This window comes from Podarcis cretensis (genome assembly GCF_951804945.1).
Source record: "Podarcis cretensis genome assembly, chromosome: 8".
Classification (NCBI taxonomy): Eukaryota; Metazoa; Chordata; class Lepidosauria; order Squamata; family Lacertidae; genus Podarcis; species Podarcis cretensis.
Window position 1 is genome coordinate 68,213,418 of NC_137177.1, and position 17,688 is coordinate 68,231,105.

Here is a 17,688-nt window from a genome sequence, read left to right on the forward strand (position 1 = left end):
ACTATCTATTCAGGGAGCAAGGGTACATAAAAAGACATTCAATAAAACCAGTCATACAGCAGAAATAGAGAGCGTAATGAAAATCCTCATAGATCATAGATCAGCTGCAAACTAAAAACAGCAATTCAGTTTGGGAAAGGCCTGAGAAAAACCATTTTTGCAGCACAGAGTAGTAGGCAATTGTTGAAACAGTAAAGAGGACAGGGTCCCATCCATTACAGGCATGGATATAGAGAAAAGTGGATTCTCAGCTATTCCAGTCCTGAGTTGTTAAGGCTTTATAACAGCGCAATCTTAACCATGTCTCCTCATAAGTAAGTCTTGTTGAATTCAGTCGAGTTTACTACCAGGTGAATGAAGTTAGGATTGCAGCCTTAGACCATAAACTTGGCCTAAGGCAACCTAGCTGATGCATTTTGCCCTACCTGCAACTTTCAGTTTAACCTTAAAGGTAGAATGCATTGCAGTAATCCAGTCTGTGTCTGAATACAAGTTTGTGGAGACCACCAAGGGGGAGACTTCTGGCTCTTGCCCTCATAACCTAAATGCAGGCTTCCCATCTGTTTGGCCATTGTGAACACAGGATACTGGACTGGATCAGCCCCTCCATGTTGGTGGAAAGATCTGCTGATGTAGAAGTACCAACAGCAGGGTTTCCATGGTGGTAGGGAGTAAAAGGGGGCATGTTGGAGGTGAATTAGGGAAGGTATTGGACCCATAGGAAAAGGGCAACAATCTGTACCAGCTCTGGAGCTGATGACAAGGTTTTGTTTTGTTTTGTTTTGTTTTGTTTTAAGTAAAAAAGAGAATGGAATCAGTGGAAATTCCACTTATCTTATTTTGAAAAAAGCATAGGAACCATTGAATCTGGCAAGCTGATGCTTCATGTCCATCAACAAGAGTAAGGTTTTCATGTACTCTTGGCTGTATTTCATTGGAGATTGAAATACTCATTTAACAGATTTCAATCTTGCTTTTTTATATTGCTGTAACCTTCCTCGGGACCTCATGGATGAAGGGTGGGCAAGAAATCAAGTTGTTGTTCTTCTATTAATTTCCAGCTGGATTCCAAAAGTAAAATCTGAGCAGAAAGTCAGAAAACCAAAATAATATTTTTTTTGGGGGGGAGGGGAACCAAAGTTTGAATTTGTGGGTTGTTGTTTAATTACCAAAATGGCTCTAGTTTAAATGGAGGAGAGGGGTGCCTGATCCCGATTTCACGCAACACTGTGCAAGCTGCAGTAAATATATTTTAGCTCACAGGAATACTTTGCTACAGGAAAACAAAAGGGAGGCAAGAAAAGGTTTCAATATTTTTTCCCCACTTTTGAGGTTTCGGGCGCATGGGATGGCAAATGCAAAGCCCAGACACCACAGTCAAAAGCGTCAGTGATACAGCAGGCATGATCACATCCGGAAGGCACTTCAGACGTTAGATAATTATATCATCACATTGAGCAGCAAGAACAATTATTGAAAGAGGCCACCTGGTGGACTGACACAACTAAATGAAGCTGCTAACACTTTGCCGGCAGTATGAACACAGCTCAGTAGAAAACCCCACTCCACACATCCCTGGTGGCAGAGCCGGAGGGCTGGAAGATGAGTGGCAGGTAGGGGGGCTCCTGAAATTCTCCCAGTCTGAATTCCTCCCTGGAATAACTGGGAACTCTGAATCACCTAGTCTTGTTTTCAAAATAGAGCTGATGCTCTAGGAGTCTTCCACTGCTGTTTTAAACTTCCTCATCTTACATATGTGCAATTGGCCATAGCTTTGCATTCTATGAGGACTGAGATCTTATTTTACATTTAGGGGAAAGTCTATAGCTCAGGGTGGAGCATCTGCTTTTCATGCAGAAGGTTCCAGGTTCAATCTCTAGCAGCTCCGGGTAGGGCTGGGAATGTGCCCAGGCTAAAACCCTGGGAAGCCACTGCCAGCCAGTGTAGACAATACTGAGCTAGAAGAATCAATGGTCTGACTCAATATACGATAGCTTTCTATGTTCTTTCCTGTGTTGTGCCAAGACCTGCCCTTCAGTTTCTCAAAAGTTTTCTCCCTGTTTGTCTGCATGGTTCTCAGGGTAGTTTATAATTTTGGTAAATATAGGGCTTTGAGCTTAGCTTATCGATGTAAGCATGCTATGTATGCTTTTCTTTACATCAAACATTTTCCTCCATGCTCTGTAGCCTCCCCAGGTGCCTGTCCTTCCTAGCCTCATATGTGGAGTTACTTCATGACGTCTTTCCCTGGGCTTTAATTGACGTGTGGGCACCTGGGAGGGCTGCAGAGTCCCAACCACAAGGGGTGATGAATTGCAGAGTGAAATAAAGGGCTGTGAATGTCTTGTCTTTCTTTCTCCAAATCACTTGCAGCCTTCCCAGGTGCCCTCAGCCACCTTGAAAGTAAATACAACAAAAAGCCACTGGCCCACCCATTACGACCAACATTTTATCTTCCCTTTGGATGCAATTCCTTTTCTCATTAGTTGACAAAGGACGGTCCCTCCAAAAGAAAAGTGGGAGGAAGTTTTTGTGCTGCAACATTAGTCTTTTCACCTCCTCTGCATTACCAGTGTGCAGGAACGTGCTGATAAAAGAAGACACTGCTCAAAACCAACCTTGATGGGATTGTGCATCTGCATCTGTCCTCCTCACCATTCCGGCGGCTGCCTCAGTGAGAGAGATGAGAAGCAGGACTCACCCCATCAGCTCTACTGAAAGGCCAGCTCCATCAGGCACCTCCAACCCCTAAACTGTTCCCAAGTGGTTATTATAAAAAGTGCTATTAAACTTTAAGAACCGGTGCCTGATTGTTCCTTTTTCTGTTGTGTGCCATGTCTTGTGATTGCAAGCCTGTGGTCAGGGAATATTCTGTTTTCATTGGTTGCTTATAAGCCTCCATGGGATTCTTTCCCACAAAGCAGATTATAGTGGTGTTGTGATCTGCGGTCAAAATTACTATTTCTGCAGCAGTGTCAACCCCATCAACATGAAAGGGGAGTTTTTTAGCCACTAAGAAGCCTTCTCACCCTTTGTGCTGATTGGAACGAATAAGTGTGAAAGGGGCTGAGCCAGCCAGGGAAGATTGGCTCCTAGGGTCACTCTGGAGAAGGTGTGTGGGAAGAATATTGAGGAGAAGTTGTTATGTATGCTCCGAAGCTAAGCGTTTAGGAACACAGACAACACAAGCTGTTCCAGCGGAACGTCAAGGTAAACACAGCTTAAGCCACTCTGAAAGAACATATTGGAGCTCTCTGAATCAGTTCCCAACGTACCTGGCACAGAAAATAGTAGATCCAGCTGAAAAGCAACAAATGGAGATTTGTATTTATCGTTGCAATGCCTCCCTAATTATTATTGTTTTATATTTGTAAGATTATTGTATAATCTTAGGTCATATAACCTTAGAAGTGGGTGTGTCTGTGACTAACACAAAGGGAACCCTGCACTTCTGAATTTGTCACTACAGTACCAGCGTAAGATTTTTACATCATTCCTACATTTTGCAGAAGACAATACTGAGCTAGGCAGATCAATGGTCTAACTTGGTCGAAGGCAGCTTCCTATGCTTATATAGGAGAAAGGCTGTAGCAGGTGCCCTTTCTGGAAAAGATCCCAGGTGCAACCCCCAGCACTTCCAGGAAGAGATTCCTCTTCGAAAACGTGGTGATCTGTTGCCCTGCCAAGACAGACCAGGGTGGGCAGAAAGTAGATCTACTGTTAGATCTCATGGTGATTTCCAGTAGATCTGTGAGGGTTTGTTTAACAACAGGGCAATAAAAAACATAAGGCTTTCTCCACATCCGACTCTTCTGAAAATTAAGCTGCTGAGATGAAGAAAGTTTATTGGGAAAACCAGGAGTGGAGTTTTGTCTGGGACTGGACTGTAAGTTTAGATCTGGTGAGAAAAACACACCCTTGGGCTGAGCAAATGCTAAGAAGCACCTTGTTCCTTAATTCTAGGCACATGTTGCCCTTCCTCTGACACTCTTTCACACGCTGATTGCTGGACTTGACATTCACCGGCATCTTAATAAACCAAGAGCAGGAGTGGGACCCATGAGCCTGAAGTTTGCTGCTCATCCCTGGTGTCTACAAGAATGGGCTGGATGGACCCCATGGGCTAAGGGAGCTTCCACAGTTTGTATCTACAGACGGGAATAATATTAGCCACCATCACAGGACTTAGACAGAAGATGGCAATACACATTGCAAGCTTGGGACTTGATAGAAAAGGATGCATAATATTACCACGGTTTAAATGATTCTAGCCCCATAGAAAATGTGTGTTGCTGGCAGAGGATACAAGGCTGCAGGGGTGGGGAGTAGCCTCTGAAAGCAGCATTGAACCCAGGGGCAGGGAACTGCTTTTCAGCCCAAAGGCCACATTCTCTAGCAGGCAACCTTCTGGGGGCTACCTGGAAGTGGTAGATGGGGTTAGGCTTACGGGATAGGACTCCTTCTCTTTGTGCAACAGGCTACAGTCCAAACAGAGAGCAGTCAGAGAGGTTTTACATAGACAACTCTGCATCCAGGAAAGCAAGAAGCGTTATCACAGTCCAAGAACATGTCTCAACCAGGTGAAAGAGCTCAAGGAAGCTCAGGAGGAGGGTCAGTGAGAGGTGTGACCCCAAGGGGTCGGATAGAGATCTTTGAAGGGCTGCATATGACCTCTGGGCCTGAGATTCCCAGCCCAGCCCTCAACCCAACATACAGGGGTGTTTCTGGCAGTAATTGGTAGGTTGTAACCTGGTTTGTGAATGAGCCACTGTGTGCCCACCTTCCCTCCTGAGATCCCACCCTCTCTTCCTCTCTATACATTATTAGGGTTGTAGCAGAGCAAATTGAACTCCAGGTTTTCATCCCAGTGCCTGAGCAGCACAAAGAGCTGCTGAGCCGCTGCCTTCACTGCCGGCAGGCTGCGGCCTTCGGGGAAATCTTGCTCGCTTAGCCACAGGCTGGCCTTGGCTGCCGCCAGCTCCCACTCAATGAAGTACGAGGCAGAGCTGTGCTCCAGCCAGGCTAGGGCCACGGCTGTGGCCCACAGCATTCCCTCTGGTGCATTCTTCTGCTGGAGCTCAGTGTCCACCAACCAGGCCTGCAGCTCAGAGCTGTCCGTCTCAGAACCTCTCCCGCTGTCAGCCTGCGACTCCTGAGGCGATGGAATGCTTTCTGGAAAGGAGAAGCGCTGGATGGTGATGGCCGGAGGAGAAAGCTTGTTCTCAGCCTTCAGGGCCCCGGAGTGACTTTCGACAGCGCCGCTGGCAAAATGGCAGGCATGGCCAGACTCACTCTCTTTGTTTGTCGAGGGACTGACATTGTCCAGTGGTTGAGTTCCCTCAGAGCTCTTGGTTTCCTCTGAGGTGGCTGATCTCCTGGAGGCGCAGGAGCCAGCTGAGGGGCTGACAGCCATGCGGTGGCAGGCAAAAGGAGACGTCCACTTCAGCTTCTCCAGGGGAATGTTGATGGCCTCACAGAAGGCCTTGTTCAAGAGGAAGGAGCCGCAGGCAAGCTGGAGAGACACCTGAGGGGAAGGGGGAAAACAGTAGTCCTTTTGGATTCCCAAACAGGCAAGAAACTCGGGTGGTCGCAAAGGAGAGTGTTGGAACTCTCTAGAATACTGACATAAACAGTTGACAAGTGTGTTCAGTCTCCTACAAACAGGGCCGCCACATCCCATTTTGCTGCCATGGCACCACTGAAGCTTCCCTTAGCTGGATTGTGTGGCCATGCCTGCCAAGTGGCAGTAGGTTCCAGTGAGATCTCACAGAGCACAAAAGATCCCATGAGATTTCAGTGGATAAGCTGGTGCTACTTCTCTGCCAGTGGTGGGGTGCCCCTGTGGGTGCCCCATCTCTTAGGCTTCTGCCACATGAGACGGCTGACTCAGCCTGCCTCATGGGTGGGCCGGCCCTGCCTAAGAAACCCTAGACCAGCAGAATTGTAGCCAACTAAGTTATACTCAGATCATAACAAGGTGGGCAAGATGGCCTGAGCACATAACACCAATTTTGGCCTGGCTGCACCAATTAGTTTCTGGGACCGATTCAAAGCGCTGGTTTTGGCCTATAAAACATTCTGTGGCTCAGGACCCCACTGCCTCCAGGGTCTCCTCTCCCATCACATGAAGACTCTGTCTATGTGCCTCCTCCTCAGGAGATCCTGAGGGTGGTAATATGAGAACAGGCCTTTTCAGTAGTGGCTCCCTGCTTATGGAATACACTCCCTTGGGAGGCTCACCTGGGTCCATCATTACACATCTTTAGGTACCAGGCAAACATGTTTTTCCCCCTTGCCAGGCTTTAGCCTTTTAGTTATCTGAGGCCTCCCACAGTGGGTGGGATATTTTAATCATGCATTTTTAAAAAAGGATTGTCCTCTAGATTTCCTTTGTTTTCGTTTATATCCGTTTTGATATATCTTTGTTTATATATTGTAGGTAACCCTGAGTTACCACTGGGTAAAATAAAGTTAAAAATACATCTAAGAAATAAGTAACAAGAACAAGGTTGCATATGGGGATTACTATTATTTCTGGAAGTGTCTTCATCAATGCACCTGTGCCATGTGGAAGGGATGGAGGCACATAGGAACTGCAGACTGTGCGAAAGCTGCAGTCAGTTATTTATTTAGTTATTGAATTTATATGCACAACTCTTGTGCAAATGTCGGAAACAAGAGCTGTGCAACAAAGCATTCCTAATACCTGGGTTCCACTTCAGTAAAAAGTCACAAGGAAATACAGAACTTGATGTGGGGTTTTTTTGGAAGCATCCCAATGTGAATGCTTGGAGAGCAGTGTCTGAACCTGGTGGGACTCGATACTTACAAGGGGCAGGTAGTCAATGTTTTCATTGTCGCTTTCCAAACTCGTCTCGCTGGTCCTGGTGGGTGTTTTTCCCATAAAGCCTCGGGCTGCTCGCGTCAACAGTCTTGTTTTGTTAAAGGTGAGCCTGGACCACCAAGACAGGGATGTGCAAAGAAAGCAGAGATGCGCTGTTCAGCCTTCAGCATGATGGTTGCCCTCTCCCAGTCAAGCACATGCTCTTTGGTTGAGGGAAAGTGGTTTCTCCCACCCCACCCCACAGAATTCAAGTCAGTTTCAAGGAAAAGATTTGACTGTGTGAGGAGCCCATTCACCCTACTGACATCTTGACCCGCCGGTTTTTGCAAAGTTTTCTTGGGCGACATTTTAAACAAAATAAAGATCGCCCAACATTTCACAGCTGAGCACAGGGGAAGGCTTGCCACTAAAGCTGTGTACAAACAACCTCTCTAATTCCGCCATTTTCTTTGTCCACAGAAAAACTGGGAGGTGGGACAGTGTAGCCCTCTTATCAATATACAAAAGCTGCCTGGCCTGTGTGAGTCTTCCTTCAACACTGGTTGACAGAACAACATTCTCCACTGTCCCCAAGGATAGCAGGCTCTCCTAGGAGGTGCAAGGTGCAAATCCTGATCGCCACCCCTCCCCCCTGGCATTTGCCACCTGAGATGGTCACCTCATGCTGCCCTTTCAGGAAGAGAAACAGACCATGGAAACATCAGCCCTTACCTGGCCGCAAAAAAGCTCTCAATGGATTTCTGAGAGGAGACAGATGGACTTCGTAGTGGAACTGAGGAGAGAGAAAATGGAAGATGGCGCCAGAGCCGGAAGGATGACAGTTTAGTGTAGTGGTCAAAGCAGGTCTCTCTATCTGGCCCTCAGAACTCTCCCCAAGCTGCACCCCTCCCTAGTCCTGCTTTTCACCTTTCTTGAGGGTTGGTGCAATGGTGGAATGTGTCCCTCTACTCTAATAATGCCTCTGGCTTGTCTGGGCAGAGGACAGAAAGAAGGAAATAAATTTGTGTACAATCCAACTCGCTGTAAACACAAGAAGTGGAATTTGCATTCATTGCTCCACCCGCTTCTGCCTCACTGGCATGTGGTCTTCAGAAGGTTGTCCAGAAGGCAACGTGGCCCTCGGCCTGAGGTTGCCATGACCCTGGGCCTTCTCATGCCCCTTCTCTGGGGAATGAGGTCGGGGATCGCACTGGATTGCACAAATGCACACTGTGTCCTAAAGTAGATGAATGAATGATATGACCCAGTCTAAGGACTTGTCCACACTTCCGCTTTCCCTGCTACTTCCCCCCGAGAAAACCCACTCTTTATGGCTGAAGCAGAGCAAAGGTCAATTGGATTTCCCCCACAAATTGCTGTTTGTTCCGATTCAGCAGTAAAGAACGTGTTTTCCCTGGGGGAAAGCAGCAGGCAGATGCCTGGAAAGCACAGGGCAAGTGGCAAAATTCTTTGACCTGTGTTTTCTAGGAACTGGACGAGTGGAAGGCTGGATGAGTCCTAAGGCAACTTTCTATGTTCCTACTTAAGTCAGTGCTTTATAGCTCAGTTGGTAGAGAAGGAGACTCTTAACCTCAAGGTCGTGGGTTCAAGTCCCACATTGGGCGAAAGATTCTTGCATTGCAGGGGATTGGACTAGGTGCCCCTTATGGCTCCTTTCCATTTTACAATTCGATGATTCTTAGGACTGGAATCTTTCTTTCTCCTAAGGAGAAGGACCACAGTTAATTTGTGGAGCGTCTGTTTTATATGAACAAGGTGCCAGGTTCGACCTCCAGCATCGCGAGCTGCGGCTGAGACCGTCCCCTGCCTGAAACCCTGGAGAGCTGCTGCCAGTCAGTGTAAACAATACTGAGCTAGAAGATCCTATGACTTGGTGCAAGGTTCTCTAAGACGTTCCTTACCATCTGGGAAAGTGATGCGATCCCATCCCGAGGAGGACGGTGTACTGCACGGAGACAGGCTGTTCTCTTCTGCATCTGCTTGTGGGGGGGAAAGAGAGACAAGAACCAGTGACCACCTGGGTTAGCCTCTTCTGCAGCATGGCAGGTATCAGGGAACTGGCATCGAAAGGGGGGAAGGGGGCACAAGAATACAGGGAGCCTCTGATGTTGCTCAGAAGCAGCTCTTTATCAGGCAGTGGAGAGACCCCTGCCCCAAGTGAAGCAGAGGGGGGAAGGAGGGGCAAAGCGAGGGAAAGGCTCACTGAGGCTACTGAGAGCCCAAGCACTCCGCTCAGCCAGGCTGGTCTGGAAACAGAGATGCCGCTTCCATCGCCCAGTTTTCGAAGAGGGATGAAATGTAAGGAGGGGAGGTAGAGATTTGGGGTGTCTAAGTTCTTATGCTGGGGGGAGGACCGGAAGAGGCCACTCCCAGAATCTGCAAGTGACTGAGGCAGAAACTTTGGATTTCTGCACTGTACATAAAAGATAAAGGTAAAGGGACCCCTGACCATTAGGTCCAGTCATGGCTGACTCTGGGGTTGCGGCACTCATCTTGCTTTATTGGCCGAGGGAGCTGGCGTACAGCTTCCGGGTCATGTGGCCAGCATGACTAAGCCGCTTCTGGCGAACCAGAGCAGCGCACGGAAACGCCGTTTACCTTCCCGCCAGAGTGGTACCTATTTATCTACTTGCACTTTGACGTGCAACTGCTAGGTTGGCAGGAGCAGGGACCGAGCAACGGGAGCTCATCCCGTCACGGGGATTCAAACCGCCGACCTTCTGATCGGCAAGTCCTAGGCTCTGTGGTTTAACCCACAGCACCACCCGTGTCCCTGCACTGTACATAGTTTGCACTAAAATAAAACCTGTAAAAGACAGGTCAGAGTCCTGGCTGTTTACTCGCGAGCAACCACCTGCAAACCTGACAGCAGGGATTGGGTTGCTCACTGCAGGGGCATCTGTGAGGCTCTGCCAGGGTCCTAGAGTCCTCCTTCCCTAGAGTCCTCCTTGGTGCCTTCCCAGCTTTCGGGAAGAGATGGGAGGGCTCCAGGACCCTGCCAGAGCCTCGCACCTACTTCACAAAGCCAGGTGCTTCCTTACCTGCCTTTGGGAAGGCAGTGTGAGGACTGGGGGAGGGGGGGTGAACCAAAGTTTGGGCTCGCACAGGGTGCAATGGTACCCAAGTCCGCCACTCCTCAGTGCAATTACAATTTTAGGCGAACCATCTGCTCATTGCATGCTGATAAGGTGGGGGGGGGTTCAGCAGGGCTGGTGGCAGGTATGGGCATTGCAAGGCCCATAACCCTAAGGGGGGGTCAACATCCAGTCCCTGGAACTGATCCTGGAAGGAAACCCTCAAGAAACTGGGGTACGGTTCTAATTTCGCCAGCTTCTTGATATCAGAATAAAAACAGACCTTTTAAATCCTGGGGAGAATTCAGATGGGTTTTTTAAAAAATAAAAATAAATCTATGCCTTTTAAAAAAGAAACCTACTTTAGTTAAAAAAAAAAAACAACCCAAAAGTTTTTCTTTTAACAATTGCAAATAAAGAGATTCCAAAGGACCTTTAAATTTTGTTCTTGTGTGCCACAACCATAGCCAGAATGGTGTTTGCCCAGAAGTGTAAAAAGATGCTATACCAACTAAGGAAGAGTGGCTGATTAAACGGATGGATTATGCCGAAATGGCAAAACTGATGGATGTAATAAGAAACCAAGAGGGTAAAATTTGTAGAATATCTGAAAACTTCTGGCATGCAAATAAGTTCATTAGTAGGATTAGCTTAAATCAAGCAGTTAAAAATAGTACTAAAGTAAAAGGAAGAATTGCTTAAAAATGGAGTAAAGTGGAATATTCAATGTTAAAAATCTAAAGTAGAAAAGGAACCACAAAAGGGGGGGGGGAGTCAAATATGGAATTGTATTCATAATTTGTGTTTGCAAATTTCTGTGTCTTGGTCATATTGTGAAAACTGAAAAATCAAATTTATTTTAGAAAAAGAAAAAGAAAAGAAACCTACAGGAATGCTGTTATCTTACTCATGCCAAGCAATTGGTCACCTGCTGAATCTTGACCACAGGTTGACTGGATGCGTCCCAGCCCAGAGGAGAGTGTTCTGTGCCGCCTGTTCTCAGAACCCGAATTCCGTTGGCTGCCGGGTTTCAAGGCTGGACCTTGGAACAAATCAGATGGAATCATTATAGAGTGAGAACTGGCAATTTTGAGGGTTTGGGAGGGGGTCGACATGTCTTCTAACCCAATGAAAATGAAACACACCCACCCACCCATGCAAAACAATTTCTCCACCCACCTTTGCCTACTGCTAGCATGGGGACCCTGGAAAGCTTCTCAGAAGGGAATGCAGGAATAATAATAATAATAATAATAATAATAATAATAATAATAATAATAATAATTTATTATTTATACCCCGCCCATCTGGCTGGGTTTCCCCAGCCACTCTGGGCAGCTCCCAACCGAATATTAAAAACACGGTACAGCATTAAACATTAAAAATTTCCCTAAACAGGACTGCCTTCAGATGTGTTTTAAAAGATAGGTAGCATGGGTGTAGCTGGGTGGGTGGTTAGGCAGGGAGTGGCAGCTGCCCCCCATAAATCAATAAAAATGCATAGCTAACTGAGGTTCCCCCCCCCAAAGACTCCCCCCCCCACAAGAAAAATCCTGGCAACACCCATTGCAGGCAGCCCTGCATGAGATGGCTCCAAGGCCTGATTCTGAACAAGACAGCAGCCTCCTACATTTCTAAGTCCACAGGAGCATATGACATAACCCTTGTACTGGTCAGTCTTCCAGGTGACACCAGGTGCTGTTGCCCACAATCCTTGTGCTCCGGCTAGGCTCCTCTACCTGCATTGGGATATTCCACAACGGTCGGCAAGTAGCTATTGTTGCTCAGGTCTACGGGCAGAAAGGCTGTGTATTTGCTGATCACATTGCAGGCTTTGCTGGTGTGCACGGCATTCACCTGGTACCGCCGGCCGGACCCTGTTGGACAAAAAGTGCCGGGTAGAGATAGTCAATCTCCCCCCCCCCCCCGAGATAGAGAAGTTTGCTTCCTACAGATCCAATCTGACTGCACAGTAAGAAAGACATCCATATGAACCTACCTGGACCCTGAGATCATCATCTGAGGTCCTCCTTCATGTGCCTCCTCCATGAGAGGTCCAGAGGGTGGCAACACAAGAAAGGGCCTTTTCTGCAGTGGCTCCCCCTCTGTGGAATGTTCTCCCTAGGGAGGCTCACCTGGCGCCTTCATTATACACCTTTAGGCACCAGGCAAAAACGATCCTCTTCAACCAGGCCTTGGGCTGATTAACATCCTATACTCCTTTTACATGTGTTTGTGGGAGTGGGTGGGGAGAGGGGGTTGCTGATTTGTGTGTGTGTGGGGGGTAATCATGTATTTTGTGCTTTTATATTGTATTTTGGGACGTGGGTGGCGCTGTGGGTTAAAACACAGAGCCTAGGGCTTGCCGATCAGAAGGTCGGCAGTTCGAATCCCCGTGACGGGGTCAGCTCCCACTGCTCGGTCCCTGCTCCTGCCAACCTAGCAGTTCGAAAGCACAAAAGTACAAGTAGATAAATAGGTACCGCTCCGGCGGGAAGGTAAACGGCGTTTCCGTGCACTGCTCTGGTTCGCCAGAAGCGGCTTAGTCATGCTGGCCACATGACCCGGAAGCTATACGCCGGCTCCCTCGGCCAATAAAGAGAGATGAGCGCCGCAACCCCAGAGTCGTCTGCGACTGGACCTAATGGTCAGGGGTCCCTTTACCTTTAATATATTGTATTTTATGTTGTGAGCCGCCCTGAGATCTGCAGATGAAGGGCAGTATATAAATTTTGATAATAATGATGATGATGTCTGGACAGGGCCCCAAGTTATATCTACAGCATGTTAAAACATGGTTTGGCTTACTGGGGTAACTCCATCTTCCACCCCCCAGCAAAGAGTAGCACTTTCACTGAAGCTATCAATGCAAGTTACCGTGCTCAATTTCACATTCCCTCTCTGCGAGCTGCTCAAAGTCCCGGACGATGGACTTGGCAGCCAGGTGGTGGAAGGTCTCGCTCCAGAGATCATCTTCGTCATTCCTCTTGCCCTCCCGACCTTGGAAAAGCGGGGCGATGTCAAACAGCACCTCCCACTGGACCACTTCGTTGTTCCGCAGCCCTTTCACCACCGCCTTGCAGGTGGATCTTGGAGAGTGCCGCCAGCTGCCGCCGGCTGAGCCAATCTCTGGGTCGTGGGATTCCCAATCCGACGAAGTCTCCGTTTCAAAGAGGAAGGATGGGTGCTGGGCAACATCTGCCGGGGAGAGGGATGTAAGCAGTTATGTGATACCTGTGGGAAATGTCTTGTTCAGGTTTCCACTCAGCCAGCCATGCCCTTCTTCCATGCTGCTCCATTCCTTTCCCCCCTCCCCTTTGGTTGCCACTGTGGTCTAAACCACAGAGCCTAGAGCTTGCCAGTCAGAAGGTCAGAGGTTTGAATCCCCATGATGGGGTGAGCTCCTGTTGCTTGGTCCCTGCTCCTGCCAACCTAGCAGTTTGAAAGCACGTCAAAGTGCAAGTAGATAAATAGGTACCGCTCTGGCGGGAAGGTAAACGGCGTTTCCGTGCGCTGCTCTGGTTCGCCAGAAGTGGCTTTGTCATGCTGGCCACATGACCCGGAAGCTGTACGCCAGTTCCCTTGGCAAGTAAAGTGAGATGAGCACTGCAACCCCAGAGTTGTCCGTGACTGGACTTAACAGTCAGGGGTCCCTTTACCTTTATTCCATGTCTATTAAGCATGCTCAGTCCCCACTGGGCTGGAGAGGGGTTGGTGCCCTCTTCGTGGTGCTGATAACTCCATGATTGCAGGTTCGATCCCGGTATGGGGCAGCTGCATATTCCTGCAGTGCAGGGGTTGGGCTAGATGATTTTCAGGGTCCCTTCCAATTCTATGATTCCCCCCCCCTAAATCTTTTTGTACTTCTGCAATCTTCTGGATTCCCCAACACTATTCCCAATGCTTCCCTCTTGCTCCTGAGTGGTGCTATTTCAGCTACAATCCTGTTAGCACTCACCAGCTGAGTTTGCTATTAGAGGGAGTGATATATGAAGCTACTTGAAAAGCCAGATCATTAGTCTGTCTAACTCAATATTTTCAACTAGCAATGGGGCAAGGAGAGCAGTAAATAATGCTGATGTATTTCACATCTGGCAACCGACACAAATTTCCATGGCCCTCTAGCAGCCACGGTGGCTCATTTGCCAGAAGTAATGTACTTAGTCTTAACTCTGGAAGTGTATACTCAATTCTGACCAAACTAAGCCTCCTAGGGCCTGGTGATTTGGATGGCTTACCCAGATCCCCCGGGCTCCGGCTCTCTGAAAAAATGGACCCTGGGAGGGAGTCGGTCTCAAGTGGCCCAAAGTTCTTCCCAGTCTGTGCAAGGCTGCTGTGCTGCTGTGGTGATTCTGGGTTGTGGCAGAAGGAGAGACGACTCTGCTGCAGCAGGGAGGGCCGCCTTGCTCCGACCCCCCGTATTCTTGGGGTAGATATTTGAGGGCTGGCAGCGAAAGCCTGAGAAGACTGAAAGGTCAGGAGAGGAGAGGTAGGATCCCGTGCATACTCCCACCCAAAAACACTCTGGGAAAACAAGGGCATCGCTCAGGAAGAACAGCTGGTTCTGAGATAAAAGTGACAACAGTGGCGTAGTGTTTGGGGGCCACAGGGGCAGTTGCCCCAGGCAGAAAATTGTTAGGGAGTGCAAAATTTCAACACCCCGTGCTGCATCAATTCAGCTGCATGCTTATGTGGCTCTGTTGAAAATGACCTCTCCATGTGAACCAGGAAGTGACCTCTCCAGGCAATGAAATTACTCTTCTTTTCTTATCTCTGCAGCTGCAATCTCCTGAATAATGTGGATATCTTTAGGCAGTTGAATGCACGTGTGTACTCCATCCTTCCCTGGGTGCTGGCAACCCACGCTATGCCACTGAGCGACAAGAGTGGTCAGAAATGGGATCCACATGCAACAAGGGAAGGGAAGGTTTTTGGCTCCAAGGGCTGCATTTGCTCTGGGGCAAACCTTTTGACGCTGCATGGGTGGGGCTTGAGGCAAAAGTCAGAGGAGCAGCAGCAGATGAGACGCTTACCTTTGTGCAGCAGGCTTCATTCCAGTCACACCAAAGCCAAACATTTACACACACACAGACACACAGAGCCACAAGCCCTAAATAAGATTTTCTACTTTCAAAGGGTTTCCCATTCTCCAGCTCAGTAACTCTAATTTCTGCTCAGTTAGGTAGACCACTGCTACTATTCCTCAGATTGCAGACTGGGCTTCCCACAAGGTCTCTTAGGGACCAAGTTCCCTTCACCTCCCCCTAAAATATTTGAAGGGTCCGAGGGTCCGCAAAGTTGATGGGCATTGCCATTCAAATGGTGTGCGTATGCTGTGTCTTGTGATCTGTTATACAGGGCAGGGCTTACTTGCCGCCCCCCCCCCCAATATTTTATTCAAGTTGGCATCCCTGAGCAGGCATCTTAAAGGTAAAGGTAAAGGTACCCCTGCCCGTACGGGCCAGTCTTGACAGACTCTGGGGTTGTGCGCCCATCTCACTTAAGAGGCCAGGGGCCAGCGCTGTCCGGAGACACTTCCGGGTCACGTGGCCAGCGTGACATCGCTGCTCTGGCGAGCCAGAGCCGCACACGGAAACGCCGTTTACCTTCCCGCTGGTAAGCGGTCCCTATTTATCTACTTGCACCCGGAGGTGCTTTCGAACTGCTAGGTTGGCAGGCGCTGGGACCGAGCAGCGGGAGCGCACCCCGCCGCAGGGATTCGAACCGGCGACCTTTCGATCAGCAAGTCCTAGGCGCTGAGGCTTTAACCCACAGCGCCACCTGCGCCCCAGTGAGCAGGCATCTTACAGCAAGCTAAACCTGAGTCCAAACAACAGCTTCCACACTGTAATTAAAGACAGCACACACACAGGGACGTGTGTGGCGCTGTGGGTTAAACCACAGAGCCTAGGACTTGCTGATCAGATGGTCGGCAGTTCAAATCCCCATGATGGGGTGAGTTCCCGTTGCTCGGTCCCAGCTCCTGCCAACCTAGCAGTTCGAAAGGACGTCAAAGTGCAAGTAGATAAATAGGTACCGCTCCGGCGGGAAGGTAAATGGCGTTTCTGTGCGCTGCTCTGGTTTGCCAGAAGCGGCTTAGTCATGCTGGCCACATGACCCGGAAGCTGTACGCCGGCTCCCTCGGCCAATAAAGCAAGATGAGCGCCGCAACCCCAGTGGATCACAACAGGACCTAATGGTCAGGGGTCCCTTTACCTTTAATATTTCTGAATACCAGTTGCTGGAAACCCTGGAAGGGATAGTGCTCTTGTGCTCGAATCCTGCTTCCTAGTTTGCTGCAGGTACCTGGTTGGCCACTGGGACAACGGGATGCTGGACTAGATAGGCTGTTGGCCTGATCCAACAGGCCTCTTATGCTCACGTATTCTTAATCATGCTGTGTTTGAGCAAGAGAGAGTCTCACACTGCCTCAAAGACTTACTCCTTACGGCATAAGCTTTCATGCTCACTTCATCAGATGTGCTTCGGTTAAGTACCCAGTGAAGCTAGCGGCTCTCCACAATGATTCCAACCACAGTTAATCTTCGAGGTGCTACAAGGACTCTTAATGGTTTATAGAGCCAACAGACCGGCACCGACTCCTCTGAATGTCATGTCTCGAGTGATCTATGCTGCTCCACTTATTGGAAAGGTTTCGTTGACCTCTTGTGAGGTAGACAAAGCAAAATATACGAGCTTCAGCCAGCCAGCTGCTTTAATTACAGAGAGGAAGATTAGGTGTATGATACCAGGGCTCAGTTGCTTGGTAACCACAGCTGGAACCTCTGTGACGTTCTGTGGCGTTCTGTATGTTTTAAACAAGGCCCTTTCTTAGAAGGGGGTGGGGATTAGGGATTCATATACGTAGTACTGAGAGGGTCACACTCCATTCCTAGGTTCACTTTTTAAATTCTTTTTTTTAAAAAGGATAGCTGTGTTTTGGTTTGCATATTGTTTAGGAATGTGTGAGTTTGACAAGTGGATTTCAGTTGCTGGGAATCACAGTTGGGGAGAGTGCTGTGTTGCCCTCTCCTCCTGCTTGTGGTGCTTCCCATTGGGAGAATCTGCTTGGCTACTGTGTGAACAGGATCCTGGCCCATTGGCCTGATCTAGCAGACGCTTCTTACGTTCAGAGATTTTCAAGGAGAATGTATCTTCTGATTGCTCCTGTTCTGCATTCAGAAGAAAGGTACCGTGTTTTTCGCTCTATAAGACGCACCTTTTCCCCTTCAAAAATTAAGGGGAAATGTGTGTGTGCATCTTATGGAGCGAATGCAGGCTCCTTGGCTTCAGCGATAGCAATGCGAAGCCTCCGAAGCGCAGAGGGAGAGCTCCCGCTGCGCTCCGGGGGCTTCAGGCAGCTATCCGCAAGCCTTCGGAGCGCAGCAGGAGTTCCCGCTGCGCTCTGAAGGCTTGCGGAAAGCCGCCTGAAGCCTGGAGAGCGAGAGGGGTTGGTGCACACCAATCCCTCTTGCTCTCCAGGCTTCGCTTTGCTGGAGAGGCGCTGCACAGTTTTCCCTCTCTGCGCAGCGCCCCTTCAGCGAAGCGGGAGGAGAAATGGAAGGGGCTCCGTTTCTCCTACCGCTTCGCTGAAGGGGTGCTGCGGAGGGGAATTTTTTTCCCCCTGTTCTCCCCCTCCTATGGTCTGGTGCGTCCTATAGAGTGAAAAATACGGTATCGTCAGATTTCCTTATGAACACCCCTTGCATTCCCATCTACAGACATATTTCCCCATTAAAGATCTGTTCTTGACTTCCTCTGCGGAAAGAG

General features: G+C 48.8%; 1 protein-coding gene across 6 annotated transcripts in view; it reads right to left on the reverse strand.

The window, feature by feature from the left end:
- Positions 1-1,123: 1,123 nt before the first annotated feature.
- VWA5B1 (von Willebrand factor A domain containing 5B1) overlaps positions 1,124-17,688 on the reverse strand; it is a 70,719-nt gene continuing 54,154 nt past the window's right edge. For 3 of the 6 annotated variants that reach the window (XM_079986782.1, XM_079986785.1, XM_079986784.1), the window contains 8 exons: positions 14,157-14,385; positions 12,796-13,116; positions 11,658-11,795; positions 10,847-10,960; positions 8,746-8,823; positions 7,556-7,616; positions 6,830-6,953; positions 1,124-5,524 (listed from right to left, as the gene is read on the reverse strand). In XM_079986782.1, the coding sequence (XP_079842908.1) occupies positions 4,814-5,524; positions 6,830-6,953; positions 7,556-7,616; positions 8,746-8,823; positions 10,847-10,960; positions 11,658-11,795; positions 12,796-13,116; positions 14,157-14,385 (1,776 nt within the window). In that variant the 3' untranslated portion in view covers positions 1,124-4,813. The remainder of the gene's footprint in view (positions 5,525-6,829; positions 6,954-7,555; positions 7,617-8,745; positions 8,824-10,846; positions 10,961-11,657; positions 11,796-12,795; positions 13,117-14,156; positions 14,386-17,688) is intronic. The other 3 variants (XM_079986787.1, XM_079986786.1, XM_079986783.1) reach the window with 2 other exon arrangements.